Source organism: Trachinotus anak, unplaced genomic scaffold (assembly GCF_046630095.1).
Source record: "Trachinotus anak isolate AG129_WGS33_773 ecotype Australia unplaced genomic scaffold, CSIRO_AGI_Tana_v1 ptg000005l, whole genome shotgun sequence".
Lineage (NCBI taxonomy): Eukaryota > Metazoa > Chordata > Actinopteri > Carangiformes > Carangidae > Trachinotus > Trachinotus anak.
Window position 1 is genome coordinate 24,405,372 of NW_027273856.1, and position 27,805 is coordinate 24,433,176.

Consider the following 27,805-nt stretch of genomic DNA (forward strand, 5'->3'; position numbering starts at 1 on the left):
CCAGTGGCAGAGAGGCATTTATTTAAATCGATTCTTCAATTTCTATCTGATGTAACTCATAGACCTCTGAAGTCTTGATAGTTGAGTCACTGCAGTGATATACAGTAAACACAGGGTTTTGATGGTGTACATTCAGTATTGGCAAGACAAAATGGATGGAATCAATCCCTCAATCATGAAAAGCAGTAAGGTAAAGATATGCTTCACAGCCCCAGAGCTTTCATTGCTACAGTACCATACATGCAGGGACTTTGTTGAGGCACCACGCTCTAGGGTTCAGTTTCATTAAAAAAAACACAAAACCTACAGATCACTCATGATCCTTTGATCAAACTGAGGATCTCTCTTATTCCTCTGTCAGAAAAGCAGGATCTTTACTTTGGTATGGGGGGAGAGTGGGGTTAGATCAGTGAGCCTGGCACTGTGTGGTTAGCGTAACTATCTCAGCACATTAAGTCTGATAGTAAATACCTAAAACTAACTGCCAGACACAAAAGTGACAATTTTCCAGTTATTAATCATATCTCAAGACGCAATTTCTCCACAATGAGTTAAATAAAAAATTCTGTGTCCTCTTCTTCATATTGTTGTTTCCAAGATGCCCCCTACATGTCTTTATTACTACTGTGCTCATATATAACAAGTGGACAGACAAGGTGTTGCTCAGTTTTTCATGCATCACCATCCTCACATGTTCAGTGTGGTTTTCAGTAAGGCACAAGTGGGTAATTCCTCCAGATGAGAAGATGAATGTCAGTCTCGAAAGGAATGAAAATGTCAACATTCGTCTCTTTAGTGAGGGCAGACCAACTGGTGAATGCATGGCTTATAAATTCATATTGTAAGAAGTGTAAACTAAAAGAAAATCCACAGTCTCAGTAGTTTTAGCAGTGAGGGTCCTCTTTATCTGATGCAGATTTTAGGGCCCCTGGAAATTCAGCAGGAGATGAGCACAGATACAGTACATCTAGTACATCTATTGCTTTCTAAGTTTGATGAATGCATTTATTATTATGTGTTTATGGGCTTTTTATCTGGCTATATGAGAAGATGATGTTCTGTGTGGTGCTACCTCAACATGGGCTTTCATTTCCCTCCTGCTCAGAGAGGAGTTTTTAAAACTCCTCCTGCCTCTGATACAATCATTTTTTCAGGAGCATGCTTCTGATCTGGCTCAATCCCTCGCACAGCTGTCGGTCATGTCGAAACAGACGCAGTGAAAAGAGGTTGGAACCACTGAGCTATCACACCGTGTATGATTATTTGTGTGTGAGTAATAAACACGCACATGAAAGCACAGGGCCTGATGGTTGATCGGTGTTTAAGTCAGACTCTCAAGGTTTTCAATCAATGGTTGGAGCACAATCCACTTGGCGAATGAGTATGAGTAGCTTACAGTATCACTGATGCTCAGTCAATCAGCACAGCAGTGTTTATTGTGTGTGCTGTACTAGATGTGTTTCGCTCAGTTCCTTAAATCTCGTCCCACGCTGCTCTTCATTTGAGAGTTTCAATGATGGCGATCTCCCGCCTGTCTGCGTAGTCTGGGCTGAGGCCGTTCAGATAGAGGCTGCCGTTCCTGGCCAGGGCCCCCGGGACGGGACTGAGAGAGAGAGTCAAGTTGGGGTAAGCCTCTCTGTCCTCGCACAGGTTGGCCGACAGCGTCCTCTTGCCAGGGGTCATTTCCTGGTTGATGGCTGTGTTAATGCCCAGCTCAGATGACAGCTTACGCTTGATGGATGCAGCGCGCTGAAACTTGTCGTAGATGTCAACGCTGAGCCGCCGCCGGGTCTCTTTGAACTCTGCTGACACATTTGCTGTCCACTCAGCTGCGTGAGCCCGAAACTCCCCGACCTGCAGAGGGAGAGACTGAAGATTGATGCCTGCAGGTGATCAAACACACACTATTCCTCCCTATTAATGTCCATGCATTCTGAATTTGCAGTTAGTGTGGTTTAGCTTCGGATTTCATGTTGTCTAAAGAATAGGCTACTAGTGGAATTTGGTGCAGACTGAATTTTCAAGAACCAATGTCTGGAAATAAAAAATTCAGAGGTGTGTTGTAGAAGATTTCAAATGTAATCTAAAACATATAAAATATGCAGTTCAGAGGCTAAAACACTGCTATGATCCTTTAAATATTTAATCAGGAAACAAATTCATCTTTAATTCTTTGCAGGTGCTGAGTAACTGTTATGTGCACAAAGAGACACCCTCACATTTAACCGAGGCTGTGAAGTGCTGAAGACCATTTGTGGTTGAAACATTTCCTGGAACTGGAAACTGGAAACAATGCTGGTATTTTTTCTGTCTTTTTTAAAATGTTAAATAATGAGCTATCACACATGCACAAATGCCACGTCTCTTTTTTTTATATATGCATTGTCAGACAGAATAAGTTAATAGAACTGAATAGTCTAAATGTGAACGGCTGACTAATAATTAATGTTCAGTCTTGTGAACATAAATGCTATGTCCATTAATATCTTCACACTGCAACACCTCTTGCCTTGAGCGTTCTCCCACATCCTCGCTGCTCTCCAATTAGTGATGCCCATGACAGAACTCTCTAACTTTCTAATCTATTGTTTGCAGTAAATGTTCGTCTATCATGAAGGTCAACTGCAGATGTGGAGATTTAAAATAGAAATACAAATTAATAACTTAGGTGAATGTTTTGGAGCCACATACTTGCTGTTATATCCGCACCTGGTGCATCACCTTTGTCCTTCCTTTGCCCCCACTGCCATCAGGCTGTATAACGCCTCAGCCAAAGGCAAAGACTCATGACCTGGACTATAAATTTAAACTGCATGTGTGTGATAGCTGCTGGACTATTGAATTTCCCTATGAATAAAGTATCAATCAATCAATCAATCACCTGCTATGCCCTCAACTTCGGTGCCTGGCTAGCCTAAGTTGCTCTCTCCCTCTCCCCTCTCCCTCCACATGTGTGTTTGTGCGCACGCATCTCGTTCTTGTTGTTTGCTTCCCTGAACTCATCTTGCTCTCTGTCTCCCTACAGTCCAGCCTTCTCTGACTCCAGCCACTGTTTCCCCACCTCCCCACCACCTCAAGTCTGCTGAGTGCTGATATACCTCTGCCCTGCGGCTTCCTTCTGGATCCCTGCTCAACTCCTTCCCCCACACCCTCAGCGCCCCACTGCTCCTGCTCCAGCCTCAGTCCCCGGCTCCACCTACCTCTGAACCAGCAACCCATCTTTTCCCTGTGCCCAGCAATAAATAACCTAATTCCTGTCTCTGTGGCTGTGTCACATGTTCTGTCGCCCCTTACAGCACCTGCCATTTATAGCATGTGTTTGCGATCTTGCTGAGAGTTAATCAGTCTATAAATCCTTGTATAAAACCTTAGAGCTATTATTCAGTGAATAGCATTTCAGCTTTGTTCTACAGATGCAACAAGACATGTTCACACCTTACCCACCCATCACTTCACTGGTGAGGTCTATTCTAAACCAGGAGCCTCAGGCAGTAAACAAGTAATGACCTCTGCGTGGGAGCAGTGTGTGACTTTGTGGCCCAGGTTTCTGGAGACTATATACTGTATCCAGTATGCACAGTGTGTTTGTTTATGATCCTTGAGAGGAGAGGAGCGAACACATCATTGACCTCACCTCGATAATGCATTAGGTCTCTTCCTCCAGGCTGTTTATTCATTTATTGGTTGTTTAAAGAGGACTTCTGAGCACTTAAGTTCAAATGTATTGTGTGCGTGTCTGTATGTGTGCGCACATAGAGCACAAAACACTTGAGTACGTGCTGTCTCCTCCTTCTGCTCACTTTCTCTGCCCCCCCCCCCCCCCCCCCCCCCCCCCCCCCCCCCCCCCCAGCCTTCCACTGCAACTGTCTCTCACTAATGTAATTTTCTGTAGAGCTCACAGGCTCCAAAGCTGTACTCCCAACTACGCCTGTGAAAGGATTCCCACTGCAGACTGCCATATAGCCCCTCCTGCCCCACCCACTACCCACCCTCTTATGTTACGGCACATAGAATAAGAAAATAAGATGGGCCTGAGGTTGGTTTGTGCAGGAGTGCTCCTGCTTTTGCTGAGTGTGGATGTGGATGCATGGCTCTTTTCTTTTTATATGAACCTGCCAGAACAACAAGCACTCTTATTAATCAGCAGCAGCCACTGGAAACACACCAAATATTTAATCCAACCCTTGTATGAGATGGTATTTACTCCACAGGGCGCAGCTGGGATGGAGATTCATCATTTTAGATTTATGGCCTGAAGAGTGCAGTGGAAAACACTGTGAGGTGTTACTCTCTCACTATGAGGGGAGGATGGGTTTGATCACACTGGTAAATTTACTGCAAATGTGCCCCCACCTACAATATTATATTCGTCATATTGCGCTGGTTAGGCAGGTGAAGAGGAGTGCAGGGTTCAACGTAAAGCAGCAGCATGAAGTGGTCTAATGCAGGTGGAACTGCTCTAGTATTAGTGATCTTCTCTGAACATATTTTGAGCATGTTTTTATTTCCCATGAACAGGATTTGACCTTCTCTCTCAAGCTCTCATTTTTTTCTGTATGACTGTCTGAAAGTGGGTACTGTCGCCATTTCTATGATTCATTGTGCCAAAACTATTACACACAACACACAACACAACACTGGAACAGGATTGACAGGATTATTTTTTATTCTGTCATGAGATTAGTATGAAGAAGGAATATTTTTGTGGGAGTGGGATGGGACAGGAGGTCTAGACCGTACTCTTTATAATAATTACCTAAATGGAGAAAATATAATTCTGGACTGAAATATCTTTGGTCTTGATAACAGAAGACTAGGTTAAAACTTGGTATATGGCTGGACCAAGTATGGTCATTTGAGCACATAGCTGAAAACTGCTTTGGAACCACTGTAAACAATGAAGCTGTTTTCATTTACATGTTTTTCTCTTTCTGCTTTGAAATAATGACCAGTCGACTCTGTGCTGCGCGAGCAGTAGCTTGGCTGTTCACACCAGAAGTACATTTCCTGATAGAAACAGTTTGCACCAATTGATTTTGACAGAGCAACAGTCAATGGGGACACTCCAACTCAGTCAAGTGACTTGTGACTGATGGCCAATGGCGGAACCACGATCACTCAACTCTATCACTCAGTCAGTCAGCTAGCCCAACTGTTGTGCTCCAACCAAAAATTAAGGTCTAAATTGACACACAGCATCACATACCTCCTCCTTAGTTTTCTTGGAGATGACTCGGAACCAGTCTCCGATCATGCTGAGCACGGCGGCAAAGTACGCAAGGCCCACCAGGATCCAGAACAACACCACAGGCTTGTAGTAGTTCAGGTACTCTGGATTCTCTGACCCACCTGCAGACAGATATAATCATCCATTATCCATACATGTGTTACTCACCAAACTGTTTCCTAATGAGACAAAGAACAAAATCAAGAAGGACTGATTTTAGTGTAAGCGGAGCTGGTGCAGTCGTTCTTTAACTTTTATTCTTGTATCATTTAATGGGCCTTTTTCTTTTCATTTCATGACTTTCTGCAGTAGCATGGTCATTAATTGTCCCTGGACTTTATGGGCAGGACCATTTTTTTAAGAATATAAAGAAAGAGATTAGAGAATTTTGAGACCAGTAAGTAAGAGGAAAATTACACAATATCACACATAGAATAAAATTTTGAGGGGCTGTTATATTTTCTTGGAAATATGTGTGACTGTGGTTCTCTAATAATGAAGAGTGGATAATGCATATAAAGCAACATGGTGGAATCGTGACTAGATTTGACAAGTGTTTATTGTCTTATTTTCTTCAGTAAGATGAAAACACACATTTTTTAAAAAAACATGACAAGGACTGAGTTGGCTATTCACATGAAAATAAACTCAGTCAGACACTTGGAGAAAGTCTTGATGAGGGAAGAAGGTTTATCAGAATGAAAGTTAAAACCTATGCCCTATCGAGCAATGGTTTTTATGAAAGGGTCCCTGATCTGTTTTTATTATACACACGCACAAGGATGATAAAATTCACATTGGCTTCACACCTCTCTGTGATATTCAGATAAATATTACTAAGGTATAAATGTATCTGTAAAACATCCAATAAAACACCTGAAGCTGTACTGGGTGCACGTTACATCAGCTGCATGGATTTACTTAGACATTACCTTCGGTACATTAAAATGCCGTCTCTGCTCCCACCATGTTATGTGCCGTTGGATGAGCTCTTCAAAAAATATCAACTGGGATGAAGCGGCACAGGCAGCCTGCTCACTGTGTAGTTAGATAAGCACCCATTACAGCACTGGTTTAACTAACAGTCGTCCACGCTGATTAGTTTACTGTAACTACAGGGGTTGGCAGAGGTGGTGTAATCTAATCTATAATCATTAGGCCTGCGCAGGAAAATTTAATTTAGCAGCTAAGTGTTTGTGATTTTTCCCATCTGCCTCTCCATTGTTGACTGCCAAGCAGGTCACATCAAGCTAATACCACCTGCTCACACACACACACACACACACACACACACACATACACACACACACTTAAAGGTGTACACATGCCCAGTCCCTCTTTTTCTGGCTCTCTAGCTTTTTTTCTCTCATACACACATATTCTTACGTTCAGTGTGTGGAATGGAAACAGAAACATGGGGAAATAGTCAGAAGGTAACAAAATTTGCCTAACACCTCTGAATGTATTACTTACTCCGTTATTTCTTGATTGTTTGATCTGTATAACCCACAGTGACTTCTTATAGTCTCCACCTGTTGCCTGGCAACTGTTGCAAGCGAAGAAATAATCTGGCACACAAATTCACATTTTTACAATTTGCTTTCTGCATCAATTTAGTGATGCTGGTGTTTGATTTTTGTGACCATTGGCAGAATCAAGCTAGCTATTTCCCCTGTTTCCAGTTTTTATGCTAAGCTAAGCTAATCAGCTGCTGCCACCAGCTTGATATTTACCACACAGACATGAAAACCTCTCATCTAATTCTCAGCAAGAAAGCATCTGATGGCCCTGATAAATGTGTATGAAAGTGAAAATAAAAGGAGAAAATGTGTGTATGTAATTTAATGTGTTCAGTTAAATGTTATTTCTTATTTGGTATCATTATGGTTTTCTAATAACAATAATGTCAATTTAAAAGTGCTATTAACAGTTGTGAGTAAACATTTCTAACCTGTGTGAGATATTTTAGCAGAAATGACTTTAGAGTTTAGGTTTAACAGATGGCTGTGCTAAACACAGAGCAGGGATTCAGATGCTTTGGAAAACTGTCAGAATACATGTATCATAATGTCAAGCACAGAAAATAATAGCAGGGCAAAGGGAGGCTTATCACTGTGATGCACATCTGTGGAGTCAGACAGACTCAACTGGGAATAAGTCGACCATAAAAACAACGATTTTAAAGTGAGTGCCAAACATAAAAATGAAAGACGGCCAATAAATACAAAAGAAAATCGAGTGACCTTTTTCACCAGCGACAAAGTCGCCGAAGCCGATGGTGGTGAGGGTGATGACAACAAAGTAGATGGACTCGAGGGTGCTCCAGCCTTCGATGTGCTTGAAGATGACGGCAGGCAGGGCCACGAAGATGAGGCACCCGAACAGGATGAAGAGTAGCGTGGAGATTACACGGATCTTTGTCTGGCTGACTTTCCATTTCTGCAGGGAGATAAAACAATAGTTGACAGGAAAAAAAAACATCATTCAAAAAAAAAAAAATCATTCCAGATGAAGAAAGATGTACTTTTCAATTAGTGGGAGAGAGAGGGAAAGGCTCGAAAGAAATTCAACACTCAACAGGAGAGCAGAGGTTATGAATGCTTGAATTTTAATAAGGTTGATGGTTCTGTGTTACCATCCAATGTGATGAGTGATGTAGAAATCTCTTTCATCCAAATACCAGAAGCAAGTGTTTTCTTGTTTAAATAGTGTTTGTTACTTGGCCAACAGGAACATTTTTTGCGTTTAGTCCACAGGTACCAGTGATTTCTTGTAGTACACAACCTTTTCTCAAATGACTGTGGAGGAAATTAACACTTGAAAACACGCTGCCTATTTCCCTCTCTCAGATTTCCCACAGGCTTTTTTCTTTCTTTTCTTTTTTGCCCCCTTCACATTGTGATGAGTCACTTCCTTTGACCTCCTTCTAGGAATACATTTGCTGTTCTCTGACATCTCAAACGTCAGGCTGCCAGGCTTGTGTGACATAACACTGACTGTCAGATGGAACGCCCACCCGAGCTGCGGAGAGGTGGCACATGACTTGACATGCCTCATATGTGCTGTAATATCAATGACTTATCAAATATTTAGTCTAGTAACAGATATCCTGGGATTCGTTTTATTCGCAGCCTGTGCTATCCACTGCAATTATGAGAAGTGAACGTCCACGTGAGCCCTGCTGACTTGAAGCCTCTTTTGTATCACATTTCCAGTACATTAGAGCGTGTTCTGCTTGCTGCTGTTTTCTCTGCTGCGCTTTCACTTGAGGTGAGTGTTTTCAGCTGGTTCCCTGTGCTTCATGCCCTTTTCCCTTCCAGTTATGTAAGCCCAAAGCACTCTGAGGTGAAGCACACGCTGTGATTTCTAATGTCCTCACTTCACCATGCAAAGTGTACAGTTGACAGACACCTACAGTGAGCCTTACAGGACCAAATTAGCTACAGACTAAACTATAATGTATTCTAAAAGGACTGATGAAACCGTGGTTGGTTTCTCAGCCGGTATCTACACGGCACAGCAGTGACTTCAGCAACTATCACAGTTAATCAATTTCCATTGTTCAAACAAGCTGCCAACCTCTCTCCTCCTCCCCAGGGAGAGAGGCCACAGAGCCAACAATGAAACTAAATCCTAATTTACCTGTTGCTGCCTAGTGTTTGGTTTTTATTTGGTTTTGGTAATTAGTTTTCTGAATAACGAGATACATTCCTCTCCTTCATTTTGGCGTATTTCCTTATTAAAACAAATGGCACACTTGCAGCACATGAGTGAGTATGCAAGGGCCCTTAAGTTATCAGCTACTCATCACCTAATGTACGTGTATGTGCAAGACTCTATGTTTTTTCCGTCATCATACGGCGCGCTGATCTGATATTTCTTTTTTTCACCTTTTTGAATGTCATGCTCTTTTATAGAAATTCAGGTGGGCTTCATTTTCAAACCACATAATGGCAATGCTCAACAGTATTATATTAAGGAACTCATTATAGTGTACCTATGTTCCCAACAAATCTCTGTGCTCTGCTGACTCTTACATCGGCTATAACTGCTGCTTGTTTCAGGATAAAAGCCTACATTTATCTCATATGTCCCCACACACTGCAGAACACTCGCCCATTAGTGTGAGGATGTATACCTGCATCTCTTTCCTTCTTGCCTTTTCTTTTCAGCATCTCTTATTGCTTTTAAAATGTCATTTTCAGGGTCTATGTGCATGTTTTTTAATATTCCCACTGCTAGAATTTACAGCATGCCCTTTTCTATGTCTGTTTTGCACTGTATCTGTTTGGAAAAGGTTATTATTGATTTTGTGATTTATTATCATCCTTCCAGACAAATTCATCAATCAGCTGCACAGTCCGTTGTACAAATGATGTATTTTATAAACATCAGAGGTGTTTCTGTAAAGTACCAATGAAGCAAAGCATATTTTATGATGGGAAAATAAAATGTCTCAGTCTTGTTTAATCTTTTTTTGGTGTGGAAGCTCTTTGACAGTCACTGTTCCTGTCAGATATCGTCCTTATTGATTTGTACACTGAGCAGCTGCTTGATTGATTTGGTTTTTCAGGAGAAATGACGAACCATCAGCCAAACTGTGCTGCAGGGTCCATTTATACTCCCTACATCCAACATGAATGATGGCGCCTTCTAACAGTAGCACTTGTGTTTGTGTGCATATTATTACTGTGTGCGCGTATATATGAACAGAAGTCAATGTGTGACTTGCGGTGTGGTAAACAGGCCTACATCATTATTTCAGAGTGATGTATTCAACTGTGTGTGTGTGTTTGTGTGTGTGTGCGCGCTCTGCTGGTTTATTCCTCTGCCATAAACAATAATATAACATGATGGCAACAGTCCAGTGAGTTCAGTAAAAGAGGCAGAAAAAATTTACTGAATTTTGAAATATGACTCAAAAAACAACTGTAATTTACTGATGTGAGCTTTCAATACTGAAACAAACTGTCTGCATTTTATTTTGCTGTCCTGGAGTCTATTGACATGGCAACCCAAAAACTGCATTTCCTTCCCACACCGCTGGAGTCTGCGGTAAAAACAAATCCTGCACTTTTGAATGTGAATTTTTGTACTTAAGTATCGAGGGTCGCTTACATTGCAGTTACAACCTTGACGCTTGGGAATTGCAGTGCTTTATGGGAGCAGCTCCGGCAGTGCAATTTTACAGCTGCCCTCGCACGACCAGGATAATTAAATTGTCAGATGCATCAAAATAAAATGGCTCATTGCACACAGGTAAACATACAGAGAGGTGCTAAAGTTTCTCAGACACAAATGAGCACACATAAACAAAGCATCTCACCACAATCATCTTCTCCACTTTGGCGATGCCCTTCCCAAAAATTGTCCCCAACTGGTCCCCAACACCAGCCAACAAGAATCCAAAGAGAGGAATCCCCAGAAGAGCGTAGATTATACAGAAGATCCGCCCTCCCTCTGTGTGAGGAGAGATGTTCCCAAATCCTGACAGAAAGGAGACACAGACAGAAATTATTACTTCATCAGGCAGCTTTCATTTAAAAGGCCAGAGAGTATAGTGCTCATTTTCCTTAAGAACTGCTTGTGCTGCTAGTTTCACTTCGTCTATTCAATGTGGACTTCTTTCTGGGACCATATGCATTTTCTTAGCTCTACTCCCGTATTTTTGCTACATACAATATGAAACATATGTTACAATACAAAAGTTTGTTTAGGCAAAGATGTCCTGTAAATGCTCTGTTTTTTTCTGCAGTTGCAGCAAAGTGGGTTTATATTATATTTCTGAAGGAAAGTGTTCTGGTATTTATTTCTATTAAGAGAATTTTATTTATCTTTATTTAATATTACTGTGCAGAGTAAACCATCCTCTGTTGTTTTTGTTTGGGACCTGTCCCTGGGGAAAAAGACCCCATGAATGCTTTGTTGCTCTACAAGGGCATGGAAGTTATACTAGTGCCTTACAAACAACGTGCTGAAGGACAGTCCTGGGGAGTGAGGTCCTCGTTAGAGAACATTTTTTTCAATTTGTTGCATATACAGCTTCTTATTAGTGTGACTCATATTTTCATCAAAGCTAGCAGGGGAAGTAATTTGAGTTTAAACTATATTTGGCAGACAAGAAAACTTTTCACAAAGCTTGACTGTGCTGTAACATCATCGCAGAGATGCAACAGAATAGCTTTGAGCCTTGTGAAATCTCAGTAGTGTGAGATGGAAATCTGACTCAGACAAGAGTTTATAATTCACACCCTCTGTCCTAAGCAACACTGACATTAACAAAAACTGACATAAAGAAAACGATGAACACCAGAAAATGAAAAGACGGATACAGTATGCTGTACACAGGGCTTTATATGTACACTCACACAGAAACACACACAAATGGGAGTCCATCACTGGTTCGCTGCCTTTCATCTTCTCTCCAAACCCATAATCATGTGCAGCTAGAAAAGCACACCGAGCTTCATAGAAGTTCATATCCTGGTAAACAAAAACCCACAGACCTGTGCCTTACCTGTCCATAAACCTGACTCCACATTCAACACCAGGAGTTTCATTATTCAACGTTACATAAGGGGTCTGCATAATGAACTCCATCCATTTTTCTTTATTAATGCAGTCATCACTCTCTGGATAGAAGCTGCAGGGTGCCTTCTAATGACTTTTCAGTCTCACATTGGAGTAGGCTGACACTAAATGTGAGAGAAACTGCCAATCAGGTCTTACTAATTTCATGATTAGTTCAATTGGAGAGAGGATGCTGGATTAGTATTTAACACCTCTGGGTGCCAACACAGAACAAAGGAATAACAGCAGCTCTCTAATTTAAAGCTGCACTTAGTTCGTCTTTGTTTTTGGTTTTTTTTCTTTCTTTCTTTTAATGAATCAAACAGAGACATTTTTGTTTATAGTCTCATCTCATCTTTCAATTCTATCACAACATCAGACATGAAAGGTTAGGTTCAGAAGGCCAAACATATCAACATTTTTAATGTTATATTGAATCCCTTTTATTTCATCATCATTCTCTTCTAATTCTAATTTTAGCCTTATTTTCTATCAAATGTGCTCCAGAAATGAAAGGTTACTGTCCTAAAACAATGGAAATAGAGTTATCCAAACAGATTTTTCTTTTTTTTTTTTTTTTGTTATTGTCTCTGGGCAGAGAAAAGGTTAGCTGGTTCACTCATTAGTTAGGACTTCATAACCGGGACAGAAGGCCTGAAGCCCTCACAGCTGTGTGTGTTTGTTTAAAAAGTGTCAGATGAATTAACCAATCACATTTTGATTTATAGTGGGTGGCACAAAAAAAAAAAATCACTTCCATGGGCCTTCCCGAAGGCTCGAGGCCAGAGCTGTCGCCCCAGGGAAATTGTCATAGGCTTTTGGAACAAGTGCACTCACTGTCTTCACTAGACCCTCACAGGGTGAAAACTCAACAGAGCATTGTGAAGAAGAAGTTGTCCAACTGTCTGCAATGGACTTCACATGACAATATTCTCAACTTGGTATACCTTTGTGGTTTAGTCAGCGTTAAGGTGGAAGGCCCAGCTCTGAAAAAAATGTTACCACTAATGGGTAGAACTGGTTTAAAGACACAGTTAACTGTCCTAATCAAATATAAGAGATACAGAAAAACAGGGTCACATAAATATCCGTGAATGTGCTAAATAGATAATTCCAGTAGTTAACAGTTGTTAAAAATGGGGGGAATTATGTATTTATTTTAAAATGATATGAATTCAAGCAACATATATATTTGTCCCAAAAGTTTGACACATTCTCTGTTTAGACACGTTTCCCTTAAATGACTTCAATTAAAGGTTAAACACCAAATAGACAACAAATAAAAATAATTAATTCATTAGTTTCTCCCTTGACTACGACAACAATCGCCTGCATAAATAATACATAAACCTTAAGATGGCCACTTTATAATGAGCTAAAGTGGAAAACAACCAAACAAACAAACAAAAGCCCGTTTGACATGCAGTAACGTGTCATGGTTTGTACTCTTGAAGGAATTAATTCAACTGCAGCAGACAATAGAAGCTTAATGACGTCCTTCTAAACTGATTAAATGATGCTAAGAGAGAAAAATGGTGGCACAACATTGACCTGAGTGACCTCATTAGCTTCTGTTGAACACACAGTGGGGTTTTTTTTTGGTTTCATTTGCAATCAGACCCTGTTATGGTAGGTTTTAGGCAGTATTAAAGAAAGATGATAAGGGAAACATTGCCTCATTGTTATCACTAGAACTATACTCCCTATAATTAGACACATTTGGATGTTGGCCATGGTGGATTTCACATTAAGATTCAAGAACAAAGAGGCGAGCGAGAAGAACAAAAAGACAAGGACGTTTTTCATGGTACAGTACATCACACAAAATGTCAAAATAAAACTTAGATAATTTTGGGGATAAGGACACTTGTGGTCTACTGGAAATAACTTTACAACAGGGTCCAAGGGGGAGAAGAGTGTAAAAATGAATTATAATGACTATTTCTTCACGTACAGGCAACAAAGGATGCTTCGATCGAGATCTGTTTTGATCTACGCACTGCGGGGAATGTGAGTTTCAGCAGGAATATAACAGCGGCTGAGACTTAACTAAGGAATCCCGTGGGGAGGGATGCTGTGAGATCAATCTTTCATGCACCTCTTTTACTCCCAGGAGAGCGGAGGACGGAGATAGATCTGGATAAAGTATATAGATGAAAATAAGTGTGGGAAAGATGCTTTGCTTTGCTTTCAGTGTGAACAAGTCAATCTGTGGATTCGGATTTTTGCCCAACCACCTTGATTTAAGACAGGAGAATATAAACAATGTGTAATGTCTGACATGGCTGCAGAAAAGTTTACCTTGTGAGCTTTTTAAAGGGTTGATCGCTGACAAAGAATTTGCACGAAGGCTTTAGGAGTTGCTTCTCTGCATAGCAGCAATGGCCACAAGACATTTTGTGCCAATCAGATAAAATTATGATGATTGCCAACAGACATAACAGCAATTATATGCTATTTATTCTAACAAGCACACACAAAGCAGAGCCCAAGCTCTCTGCTTTGTACCAAAATACTTTTTTTTCCATTTCCATGCACCTTCTCTTTGCAACCTATTCTTGATGTTTGATTTTTCCACAAAAGCAAAAAAACAAAAAAAACAAATCAATGCACTCTAAACAAAAGTAAGGCCATAGAGCTCTCCTTTTTCTGTGCTTCAGCTAACAAACTACCACGGCTCATTTCATGAGAAAGCACCACTACACGTTCAAGTCAAGCATCAGTAAATCTGCCTTGCATAAAGAGCGAGCTGAATTTCTGGAAATCACCGCAGCACCTGAGCGAAAAACAGAAAGTCAACACACTCGCTCTCAGGTGGGTGAGGGCAGAACCCACAGTGCAGCGGTTACACACTCTGCCTACACATGATTGATTTAGTCTGATACAAACACACACGTTTGTTCCAACCAGAGGGGAAAAATCAAGTCATTGGAAGCGGAGAATGAGATCTGACACGATGCTGGAGAGCAGCTCACGAAACACATGTGTGCTGTGGCTGTGGCCAATGAATTGTTGCAGTTTTTGGTGAGCAGAGGTACGAGCACGAGGAGGTTGGTGCAGTGCAGCAAAACCTAGAAATCCTTTTAAAACTGTCTTTGCAAGTAGTAAGACCCGATAATCTAAAATACAAGCACACTCATTTTCCAACCAGAGAACAGAATCATATTTTTACAAAGCGGGGCATTATATTTTCTAATTGGAGGGGGAGCTCTGACGGGATGCTAGAGATGTGAAATGGAGCCCAGCAGCCCACTGAACAGACGCACTGATCTGTCAAGGTCCGACTGGAGGAGCCAGATGAGCTGTCAGACCAGCTCTGTGTGTGTGTGTGTGGGGGTTTGTTTGTGTGTGTGTGTGACAGAGAGAGAGAGAGAGAGAGAGAGAGCTGTTCCTTTTTCCTGATTAGTAAGCTCTTACAGCTGGAGGTGACACAGAGAGCGATGGTGTAAAGAAGATGATGGAAAAGGGAAGTGTGTTAATATGTGTTTGAAAGTGCCACAGGCTGAGGCAGATGACAGCTCTTTGATTATACACTGCAGCAACTAAGAGCAAATGAGCACTGAGAGCCTTAAAAATCATATTCTTCTTGTGTAGTGTCAGATCCCTTTAAGCTCTTCAAGTGACAGTTATTGTTCAGTTCATCAGTTTTAAAGAAAAACACAACAAAGTGCTGAATCACTTCATTCAGACACACACTTTGGGATTAATTCTGATGTGGAGCAAGATTAAATGACACTTACGGTCCAGCGCTCGGGTAATAGCTTGCCGTGGTTTTCAAACAAATGCCTATTAAGCTACCTCCCGGGTATACATGCTTTCAGGTCAAGATATTTTATTTTGAGTCATTAATTCATCTTAGGAGAACCCAACATCTTTTGTTTTGTTGCTGAGAAATATAACAGGCTCTGTTTTTGTGAAAGTGGGGGTAAGTGCAAAGGGAAGTGCAAACTTGGGGTGCAAGTGCATGTGGCCAACTACTTTTTGTAATGTGGTGACTTTAGTCCAAGTGCAATCCTAGTGCAATGAAGCACTACTAAAGCTGATGGTGTTTGTGTGTGTCATTTTGCTATGCAAGTGCTATTTCATGCCAAAATGATCACCAAGATTGCACTGTGTCCCTGCTGGCTTTGTGCATGCAGAACAATGATAAATGAACTGTGCTTATGAGACACTTTCCAACATTTCTACACTTACAAATATAAAAATCTTGCAGGCTTTTTTGTCGCATGCAACAAGTATTATCAGAGGAGTCAACAAAGAAGAAAAGCATGAGAACTGAATTGCTCAGGAGTAATAAATCACTCTTCTTACCGATGGTGGTGATTACAGTTCCAGCAAAGAAAAAGGAGGAACTGAGGTCCCAGAGGCTTGTCTGATTGGATGAATTTCCTGATGGATTCACACCTGCTCGGACTGCTGAAACCACTTGCTGGAGCGGAAAGTTAAAAACAAAACAAAACAAAAAAAAAAAACAACAAAAAAAGAAAGTTAGCACACACACTCCCTCTGTCTCTCACGGGGAGAGTGGTATGAGGTGGGCTGAGGACATAAGGAAATTAGTGGTGTGCATCAGGTTTCTTGGGGAATAGATGACAACCATTATAAACATCCAACCAAAACCAATTAGGAGCTGTGAGAGACAATGAGGAGCATCTGTCACCTTTACGAAATGAAAAAAAGACTTACATGCACTCTTTTACAAGAGGGCAAAGGCTGTCACAGTTATATCATAAAAATAAATAACACGTCATTATCTGTTTGGACAAACCACATTTTCCCATATTCACATTCATTGCAGAGCTTCACTTTACAAGCTTAAAGCCCATAAACTAAAAAGAAGCAGGCAGTTATTGGAGATGGTCACTTTAGTCACACCCACTACTTTGGAAACACACTTTCTGATGCAGAAATTCACGTTATAACCCACTGTGTTTGCATGAATTATATTCAGACATTTTTATTCCTGATCAAATTCCATTTCTCTTTCATTCAGTCTAAAGGACACAAAAACAGCAAAGAGTATGACTCGTTAGCAGAGGAAGAGAAACAATATTTATGAACCTGGCTGCCCAGACTTGATTTGTAATTAAACTGTAACATTCTAATATTTGGTGTCGGGCCTGTAACTTGAAAATAGTAATCACTTTACTCAATCAACATATGACATTACTTTACAAATTACTCAACTGCAAAAGTAATTACATCCACTATTTATCGCATTACTTTTGTAGCTCAGCCAAACAAGCAAACAAGAGGAGCCCCAGAATATCAAAGTAATGGAGCGCCTCTAGGATTAGTAACTGCACTGCTATCATTTGAAATCCCTCACATTACTCATTAAGGTTATAGGCTAAATGTCTCACTCATTTATACTTTAAACTAATTTTACACCATTATCTTCATTTACAACTGCTTTGTGGAGACCATCAGAAGACAATCAAGTGCTGAGATTTAGAGTTTGGTTTAAACAGTAAGAGTGAGGGTTCTGTTTTTTACACAAAACAACCAGAGAAAAATCATTCATATGCAGCATGGCCTGTCTTCTATGTATGTGTTTGCTTTACCTATAAGTCTTAGATGACGGAGAGTTTGCCTGAAGCAGCTTCATGTTGAAAGTGTCCCAGCAGAGCTGATCAATGAGGCTATATTTTGGTCGTATGAAAAACCAGAGATATTGATACTCTAATTGAAAGCAGATCGGCTGTATAACTTGATTGATTTTTTGAAGCAAAAAGAAACTCTGTCTGACCCCAGAGGGGGAGTCTGGCTATGACTATGATGTGATACTAGCTGGGTCTTTATGTTGATAAATCTTCCACAGGTGATTTGACTGACTCAGTGTGAATGAGTGGGCAAGCGCTAGGTGTGACACGAGTCTACCCGCCTCTGCTTTGCAGCTTTGAGTGTGACAAGACCTTTTGACAGCAGACGGCTGCACAGGAAACAGAACAGCAACATGTTTTCCCACTCAGGGCTGTGCTCTCACAACAGCACAGGAGAGAGGAGTGAAGCCACCAGCTGGAGGAAAAGCTAACCACTGCACGGCTTCTCGCACCTACAATCATCTAAACATAGACATAAGGAGCTGTGAGGCTCAGAGCCACACACTGGAAGATGTGCATCCATGCAGGGGTTATTGTGTGTTTGTGTGTAACACAGATTTTATGATCCCATACTACTTATAAGGATCCCCTGATTAATTAAGTGTTCTATAAACTCCTGTCCCTAACTAGCAACAGTCCAATCATAGCATAGCAACCATAACTTGTCACAAGCTTTGGGTTTCTTCATATGCTTAAAGTGGTTTGCAAAAAAAAAAAAAGCGTGTGTGTTGACTTATTTTTATTTCACTCTGAAAAAGTCTGTTTATGTGCTCTTATATAAGGTTGCCCAGGTAACTAGCTCAATCCCTACAGTAGTAAATGTGCATTATTTTTAAAGCTACGCAGCACATTATAACCTATGGTAGTTTGTGGGGTCACAGGTTATGTAAAAAGCAACTACCATGTCCACTGTGCTGTGTGGAAGCTGCTCCTGAATGCGTCTATATCAGAGTTAAGGACAACATGTGTTCTGTTGTACTTTTGACTGGACTTGAAGTTTACAGAGATGGAGTTGACCAGTCCTCACACCACAAACTTTGCCTCTTCAAAAAAGTGCAAATGTACTTTATGCCTGGGACATGCAGCCGTTCTCAGTCTTATAACATGATCTCATATATGAAGCCATCAAGTGCATTTTTAGGACTCCTGTGTGGGGTTCTTGTATTAAAATGAATCAGCTGAAAACGTTGAAGGATCAGCTCGAGTCTCATTTCAAACATCTCATGGCGCTAACTTTAGCTTAATTAGTTAGCTATCTGCAGCTGATAAAAATCAAGGCCTGAAATCAAGGGCCCACAGAAATTGCTAGCAATTTTGCGTGGTAATTCTTCCACCATCTCTGCCAACTGCATCTGCAACTGAAAGCTAGCAAGATGAGTGATCAGTCAGTGCGGCTTCAGCCTGTTCTCACCCGGGTGTTTTTTTTTTTTTTTAGACCTGTGGCTAACACGGTCCAGTTCACTGCAGCAAAATGTGTCTTAGTTCAAGTGGCTTCTCAAGATACAGAGTCAGTACTGAGAGAAATGAAAGAGAAAAGCTCAGAGCAACATACACTGCTACAGAGACAATGTTTTTGCGGTGGAATACTTTACTGGACTAAAGCTTTTATTCCCCTTTTTTCAACTTGAGACCAATAAAAATGATATAATTCTTGTGTGGTACACTTGAATAAATATAAGACTCGTACTAGTAGAGGAGTAGTTTCTTTTGATGATCTCCATTATTTTTGTTCAATATCAATAAACCTCCAGGAACAGAGTATTAATACAATGATGTACAGCATGAAACACTGCCCTCCCGAACTACCACTGTCAGCTTTTCCTGCGCATACACACACACACACACACACACACACACACGTGTGCAGTTCAGGGTCACTGCAGTGTCACGGTGTTGTCTGCTATGATCCATCATCCTTAGTGAAACTGAGAGAGCTTTCATTAACCTACGACTGTTGCGTGTGATAAGTGAGTAAAGAGTGTGTACGACGTGAAGTGGATGAATAATGGATTGGAAATTGTGGGAACGGCCATTAATGTAACAACACAGAGTTAACTCGACATGGCAGGTCAGAAGGTGGAGAGATAAGGGCTCATGGTGTTCAACACTGTAATCCGAGGTTTACAAGTAAACTGTGTGTTCACACAAGCTGACATACACAAAGACATAGCAAAAAAGCTCTAAACTAACGAGTCCAAATCCTGGGAATTACGTTCATATTGGGTGACTGAGCTTTTAATGTTTTTGTCAGGTGACAGAATTGAACTACCTGTGGTGGTATCTAACCATGCAGATAGTTTTGGTTTTATTTGATCATCTTTTCCGATATTCTCAACCCCAATACAATGTAAATGAAAGGCGTTTTCAAATCAAAAGTCATCACTGTCATTAGTTGTTATAAGGACGATGAGGAACTCACACAGAATTATCACCCAAGTCTGCAGTTTTCCTCAGCTCAATGTAGACTTGTTGTTTTGGTTTTGGGGCCAGCAACTTTTCACTCTCATTAACTTCCTAGTTAGAAACTAGCACATAAAATAGTGGAGAATCTAGCAGCTTAAGGAGCCAGAAATTTTTCTTAGGAGTTGATGGAGACCAAGAAAAGAGTTAAAAGTAAGTGTATAGGACTTAGATTAATCAGGTAGACACAGACATGACTCCATGATGCTAATGTTATTCCGTGTCTACTGGATGTGTAAATAGGCAACTGTTTGCTAACAAGTTAACTGTACTTCACTAATATTAATTATTCCATAAGGCATTAGGCTACTGTGATATAGTAACACTTGTCTAGCTTGGTTTTGGTTGAAAAAAAGACAACGAATGCAGTTTTAAATAGAATGTGGCAAAATTTGAACGTAGTTGCCTGAGTGAAAAAAGTCTATACATAATGAGACACCCAAAAGACAAAACCGAAACACAAAAGACACTGGATACAAATGTATTCACAGACACAATACACATTATGTAGAAAGGTGAACCCATCAATAGTTGTCATTATTTGTCTCTGGGCTCTCTTATCTCTGCCCTGGCCTCCGTCCCTGTGTCCTTTCCTCCCTATCCCAGTCACATGACTGCCAGACCCACCTGCTCATCTGTCTCATGTTCTCAGTCACCTGAGCTTCCCAGCCCACTAACACACCTGTTCCCATTTTCCTAATTTTCCCACCTGGTACTTAAACCAGCTCCTGGTCAGATTGCCCGCCTATGTCTGTGTGTTTCCCTATATGCCTGCTATCTGTTTGTGGAATCCTGTTAGTTACCTGCCTGCCTGCTTGCTTGTCCACCTGTTGGTCTGTAAGCCTGATTTTGTCTACTAAGTTCCTTCACTGCATCTCCCTTCCTGTGTGTCTGGGTCCTCCCTTCCTGTGCTGCTACTTCCAGCCCATTACAGTTTTTTTTATCAGTTTTATCTCTAATCATTTCCAAATACAATAAAAGAGAGGGTTCAAAGATAAAATTCTGAAACCCTACATCCACTGTGCCTCTAAACATCATACATCAAACCACACAATCAGACAGGCTTGGCTCAGTCAGCCTCCTTTGTTTTCCAGCCAAAGCGGCCACATTAATTCACTGTTTTGATACTCAGTTGTATGCAAACTAACTATGGTCACGGAAAAATAAGATGGGATAATGTGAAGACCGCACTGGCTGTCTACAAGCTGAGCCAGGAGAGATTGAATCGTCTGAGCTTTCTGACATCACTCACTTTTTTTAATTACTCCCTTTGAGAGCACATCTCACCTCAATCCTCTGCTGACTGGCTTTTGATCAGTGGGAGCCTACAAAGGTTGACGCGTGTGCGTTTGCATACATAATTAAGTAAAAGTGAGTGGGGGACACCTGTGTTGAAGCTGTGTATCAATAAATCATCAGAAGAGAAGTAGTTGCTTGGAAGGCTGCTGAACTGAGCTATCTGATTGGCAGAACCGTTTCATTGAACTGTTATCTGGTAAAACAACAGTTTGTTTTTTTTTTTGTTAGAGCCGCTCTATTTAAATTGGCTCACAAATAGCCTGATAACATTATGAAAACATTAAAATGCCCCTAAATGCTTCCCACAGGCAAATTGCTGAGTTTTCCTAAGCTTAAACAGTTGAGCCAGTAATTAATTCTGTTCATTCTGCAGTTTGTTTCTGAGGTCCAGGACTGAGATCACCCTATGTAACCTGTCTGTTTTTGTAAACTGTAATGAGCTCAGACTGATTCAGCAGAAAGGTCAGTGACAGAAAGAGTCAGCCTTTGCCTAAAAAACAAATGTTCAACTCACTGAAAGACATTTTTAGGGGCAGGGGACAGTTTTCCGTCAATTAAGTTTTGGCTGTTGCAGACAAAGCCAGACTATTATAAGACATCCCTGTAGGCAAAGGTAAGCAGCATTCTTGGGCACAACCCTTGGTTTCTTACAAATTAACTGTTCATAGATTTTTTTTTTTTTTTTTTTTTTTTTTTTTTTTTTTTAACCTCTTGCTACCCATTCTATTAGCTCTGTGAGACGCCACTTTGGCACAGACAACAATGTTAACATGCAGGTGTAATGTTTACTATTTTTAGCGTGTTAGCATGCTAACATTTCCTAATTAGGTGGAAAAAGAAGCCTCAGTGCAGCATCGTTACTATAGCAACAACGCACAAAGCTTTCATATTCAACGTGAATAGATGAAATTGAAAGGAAACATAGAAACCACCTGAATTGACCACAGCATAGTTTTGTGGGATGCCATAGTAAAAGTATAGTACAATAACTAACAGAAATTTAACAGCCTGTTTGGCTGTTTATAAATAATGGATTTGTTCAGGTTGTTGCACAATGATTCCCTCTGACCAAACAGTCTTCTGTAGTTCTTTCACATCACCTTTTGGTATCGCCTCAGCTCTCTTGGTGATACCAAAAAAAAGCACCACATACTTTCCACAACTTTACCAATGGAAAACTGAGGTTGATCTTGTATTAGTGTCTAGTGACCTTGTAGATGTAGAGATAATTCCCTGGATAAGTGAAATGTTTGACCTCAGCAGATCACCAACAAAACACCAACAATAACAGTCTGTACAACATGGTGGCCAAAGTGGTTGGCATACATTGCCATCCCTAGAGCCACACCGCAAAAAAGTGGTGCAGTGAACAAAGAGCACTATTCTTTCTAAATTGACGAATCAGCTGCTGCTACTGTTTGCTGCTTTTATTAATTCTGTTGCTTCCAACCTATTTAATCTCTACCAAGTCAAATGTTTGCACCACCAGAAAAAGCAACAGTAACAGTTATGGTGACTGTGCCACACAAACTAATGGCCTGTCGAAGGAAACAGAAAAGAGAAATTGTGATAATTATAATGACAAACATGAAGAGATTGCTTCAGCATTCACACTTGCTGAAGAATACCACACGCCTGACATATCATTTTCCATTGTTTGTCTTTCTTAACAAGAAAGCAGCTTCGATGTTGACAAGAGATCATTATCCCACAGTCAATCTGACAGATAATGATCTCAAGACAGAAAGCATTATCACCATCTTTGAACATTAACTCAGCATCTCAAAGCCACTGCCATCTGTTATTGGCTCCTCTTAATCAAAAACAGGCTCATTTACATAGTTGGGCACTGAAAATTGTTCAGTAATAAATCCTTGTCAGCCTGGGTCAGTTTTAATGTGGTCAGAACCTACATAAAATACATTTAATATGTTTCAATATATATATATATATATATATATATATATATATATATATATATATATATATATATATATATAAAATATATTTCATTAAATGCCAATGTAGTGCACAACAATTCCCGAAATGATAAAGAAAAAATGGCTTTCAGTGTGGTTTTCACTGAAATATTATATACATATTCAATTCAAACATGACTGAAAATCTAATTGATTAATACTTAACCTTTGACCTGACCAACAAAAAAGGCTGATAAATAATGATTTATAAGGATAAAACCTTGCACCTCTATACCTTCAGCATGATTGATCTGAACCAAATGTGTGTGGATACATTCAATTAAACTTACAATATCTACATTTTATTCAGAATAAAGGTAAATATGCAGAAAACTAGACTTTGATACCTGTACCTCTCATAAATACTGAAACCCAGAGATGTAACCGTGAAAAAAAAAAAAAAAAAAAAATCTACACAGTATCTTGTTATAGCTGTGTTAAAACCAGAGGGCATGTGCTGGCTGCTCATTACAATAAGGGCTTTTCACCAGGGCTTTATCCATATTAGACACTACACTGACAGTCTCACTCAACAGCTGCTGTGCTATATTGACTAACTATTGTTTTTAGCCCTGCAAGCTTTAGAGATGTGATCGCTCTGTTCATTTCATAGGTTTATTCAGATGTTCACACTCACACAAGTGGCAACACAAACTGTAGTATTAGTCTTTAGTCTTGTAATCATAATGAGGCAGTTGGAATGAGATGTTTGTGGTGATAATGAAATATGTATACTAAGAATGATAGCAGTTCTGTACTGCTGTCCATGCAGTTAAGAAACTGAGTAAGGAAATTGTAAAATAAAATTTTGAATATGTGTTAACCAAAAATTTTGATATCCAACATTTCTGGTTAATTTAAAGGTAAACTAAGATATGGGAGAAGACAATATAAATTAATTTTGTCATTAAAGGACTGCGGTTGCTGTGTACATATAGATCATATGCTTTAAGAGCCAAACAGTAATCCTTCTGACCATATAAATGACAGGTATATTTATATATAATTAAAATGTTTGACTTAAAAATTAAAAATATGTATTTTTGTGATCATTATTAATTTAATTTCTCACACTACGGTGTGTCACAGTGAGGTTGGGGGATGTTCTGGCACTTGGAGGCCCCTTTTAGTGCTACAACAGAATCACAGAAATGGTTCAGTCCTTGGGCCAAAATTAGGTAGACAAATCAGTTTCCCTGGGGATTGAAAGACCTTTCAGCTCTGGCACATTAGAGGAGTAATCATCATCCACAAGTCCAATATAGCAGCTGGATTCCCCAAGAGGAAATGCTTTTCATCAGCCCTGACAAGTTTGGTTGCTGATGAGATCCACTAATCCATAAAGGAAGAGTCATGGAATCAGTGGATGTCTTTTATCAGAAGACTGCTCACTCAGAAGCCTCCTGATATTTACATTGCATATTTATTTTAGTCACATTTTTCTAATTTAAAAGTAATGAATGTTGAATGAATGAATTCCATTGAGTGTGCTTTAGTGTTTACTTAGAGGGGCCTTTATTTATATATTTTTCTTTTTTTTTTTTGTTTTTTTTGGTCTACATACTACTTCACAGTGAATTACTTGGCTACAGTAAGTCTATATTAAATTATAAGTAAAGCAATTAACATATGTTTGACTTGTAAATAGCACCGCTTTAAGAAAATAAAACCTGCACTTCAGGTTTCCTTTGATGGTTTCCTTTTTATTTCAAATCACAGTAAGATTTGGTATGGTTTATGTACAAAAACAAGATGGTTAGGTTCAGGGAAAGATGATGTTTTAGGTTAAATAAGCTTTTGTTCAAATTATGGAACCATGTTGCTCATGCTTTAAAAAACTGTCGGCTGGAAACAGGAAATGAACAGCTGTGTTTTGTGTTGAAATTCAAAATGCAATGTCTTGTAATCCAGTAGAGCGTAAGATGTAAAACCATGGTAAGTGAAATATGGATAATATCTGATATAAGAGAGCCTCCTTTGGTTGTTTGACTGGCTAAAAAAACAACATGTCCTTAGGTTAAAGGTCTGGCAGTGTTTACTCCCAATCATTGTGTCCACAATATTAACCTCAGTGTGTGTGTGTTTTTTTTTTTTTGTTTTTTTTTTTCTTTTTTTGTAGAATACTGTATTATAACCCAATTCATAGAAAATCTGCAGAATATTCATCATGTTGGTCATCACCTGCAGAAGAGAAAAGATTTGAATTATTTATGACGTTAATGCTTTCGCCTACCTTTACCAGATCCTCTAGCTCAGAGGAGTTTACGCAGGCGTGCACGGCCAAGAATTCCAGTTTTTCTGCAAGAATTGCCAGTTTCTGGGAGCTCTCATGAGGCTGCTCCAGCGCTCTGAACACTGTTGCCCCAATAATTAGGTAGAGCACCACCAGGAAGAAGATGGCCGACACAGTTTTCCACCTCATGACAGTAGTGCGGGTGTCACACTCATCCTCTGGAGTGTTCAGCACAACCGGTTTTGCCGAGAAGGACAGGCGAGGTTTGGAGTTGTGGGCAGCAGACTTCGGGTCAAGAAGGTCAGGTGCGGCCACTGTGAGGAAGGAACTGATTAATGTGGATCAATATCAATTTGTCTACCTGTCTACCTGTCTATGTGTCTATCTGTCTCGCTATCTATCTATCGTCGGCACTACCACAGGCATAAACAGGCTACAATGTGTACCAGCTAGGGTTCAGACAATTCAAGATGAGCATTAAAATTCTCATAAATTTTAATTGTTGTTTCTTCTGTTGATTATTTTCTGCATTAACTGGTCTGATGACTGACAAAGTGGTGAAAAATGCTCATTTCAGTTTCTCAGAGCACGTGGTAATCTTCCGTCTTGTTTGTCCAACCAACAGTTCAAATCTTAAAAAATAAATATATAAAAAAAAAACAAAAAACAACTAGGCTGATCAATTGATCCACCAACCGTTACAGCTCTATATACCAGAAAAATTAAATATATTATGAGGCAATAACCATCCCAAGAAATTTGGGTAAGCACTCATCTTTACTTTAAACTTAATTATTAAAATCTATTACAACATAGTCACTACTGTCAGTAAGTCATTGATATTAAACTCATCCAGGACAAATCTATCTCTGAGCGCTAATGCAGAATATTCTTAATAATAGCCTTTATTATTTCCACCCATTTCAAATGCAGTTGAATCACAGCCTTTCAGTCATGTACTCATGAATATTTGACACATGGGAACTTAATGAGCCCACCTCTGTGTCGCTACTGTACAGCCTATTTCTCTCATGATACTTTTATTTCTTTCCATAATAAACTAGTAAAACAGCGCCTCCCCTCAACATTGAATGATCTGCAGTGGGTATAGTGCAATTTTCATTCACACAGCGTTCAATGCACATAACATTTACAGTCATATCAGGACTTAAAGGCATATATTTTCATCTCTTAGCTTCCTCTTCCGAGCTTGATCTAATTATGTGAATCGTGACTTCTTCCTGGGTTCAGGCTCCTTCGTAATATCCTAGTATTCAGATGTGAAGTTTGTATTTCCAGTGTAATAAAAATAAAGACCTCTTTAGGTTGGAGCTATCTATTACATAATTCTGATATATGTACAGTGGAACACGCTGCTGGCGATTTTTTTTTTAATTTATTTATTTTTTATTTATTATTATTATTATTTTTTTGCTGCTTTGGGGTCCCACAATATAAATGAACACAATGGCCGAATGGAAGCTCATAAAAATTACACACTCTTTGCCGAACAGCTTGCTACAGTAGATGCAATTACATAATCACCCCTTGCGGTCCCTATAGCCAGTATTTTACCGTAAACAACTGATGGACAGGCGCTTTCCCTCAGTAACAAGATGAAACCATGTGAAATAAACCCTTAAAATACAAATCCTCTCTAAGGGTTGTGTTAATAGTTGTTGAATTACATAACTGCGGAAAACATTTTTAAATGGGGTTTTCTCAATGAAAAATCAAACCTCACATGCATGCAAGAATACACTGGATGGCACATTTACAATAAAACAGTAAAAGTATCATGAAGACATAAGTTCAAATACTCATAGTTTCGAACAAGAGAAATTAAAGATGCCACAGTTCACTCAATAATGTCACTATTAGAATATTTATAATAATATTTATGTTGATTATACCCTGCGAATTTAGCAGCTGGTTTATACAAGTCATGCAGAAGATGTGTGATCTTTTCACCATTCTAGTGTTGAATTGCAACTAGTTGTTTTCCCACTTACTTCTCTACCATCTCTTCTCTCTTTGTGTCCTCATCGAATCATCATCATCGGACCTTCTTCCCCACCAAAGTGCAAGCGATGGTTGATCCCCTCAGAGTGGCTCTCTGTCTCAGGTGCAGCCACTGAGGGACGTGGCCGCTCTCCACATGGTCTCGGCGAGCTGCGCCTCTCTCCACTTTACAATCTCCGGAGAAAATACATCCAGGACATCTCGTTCCCACCGACAGACACGCTAAGACGGAGCGTAAAGGGAACGGGGGGAACCGACGGCTTCCACGAAATCCGTCCGGGTGTTTGGAGACATGGTGCCCGCTGCGGGGGCTTTATGTGAGAAAAGGGGTTGGGGTTGTACTGGTCAGAGGGGGTACCTCACCAGTGTGACAGGCTGCGAGCGCTGCGCACTGCTCTGCTGTGGACAATGT

General features: G+C 40.0%; 1 protein-coding gene across 1 annotated transcript; it reads right to left on the reverse strand.

The window, feature by feature from the left end:
- Positions 1-27,781, reverse strand: LOC139622088 (potassium channel subfamily K member 2-like). The gene is made up of 7 exons (XM_071479214.1): positions 27,384-27,781; positions 25,372-25,685; positions 16,109-16,226; positions 10,554-10,714; positions 7,471-7,666; positions 5,207-5,349; positions 1-1,854 (listed from the first exon to the last, which is right to left on the reverse strand). Coding segments are annotated over exons 1-7 (1,290 nt in total). The 5' UTR covers positions 27,385-27,781; the 3' UTR covers positions 1-1,497.
- Between the last annotated feature and the right edge of the window lie 24 nt (positions 27,782-27,805).

Coding starts and splice junctions, on each gene's coding strand:
- LOC139622088 (XM_071479214.1), bottom strand. Junction 5,350..7,470: donor CTTTGTCGCTGGTGAAAAAG/GTCACTCGATTT, acceptor ATCTGTCTGCAG/GTGGGTCAGAGAATCCAGAG. Junction 1,855..5,206: donor CCAAGAAAACTAAGGAGGAG/GTATGTGATGCT, acceptor CTCCCTCTGCAG/GTCGGGGAGTTTCGGGCTCA.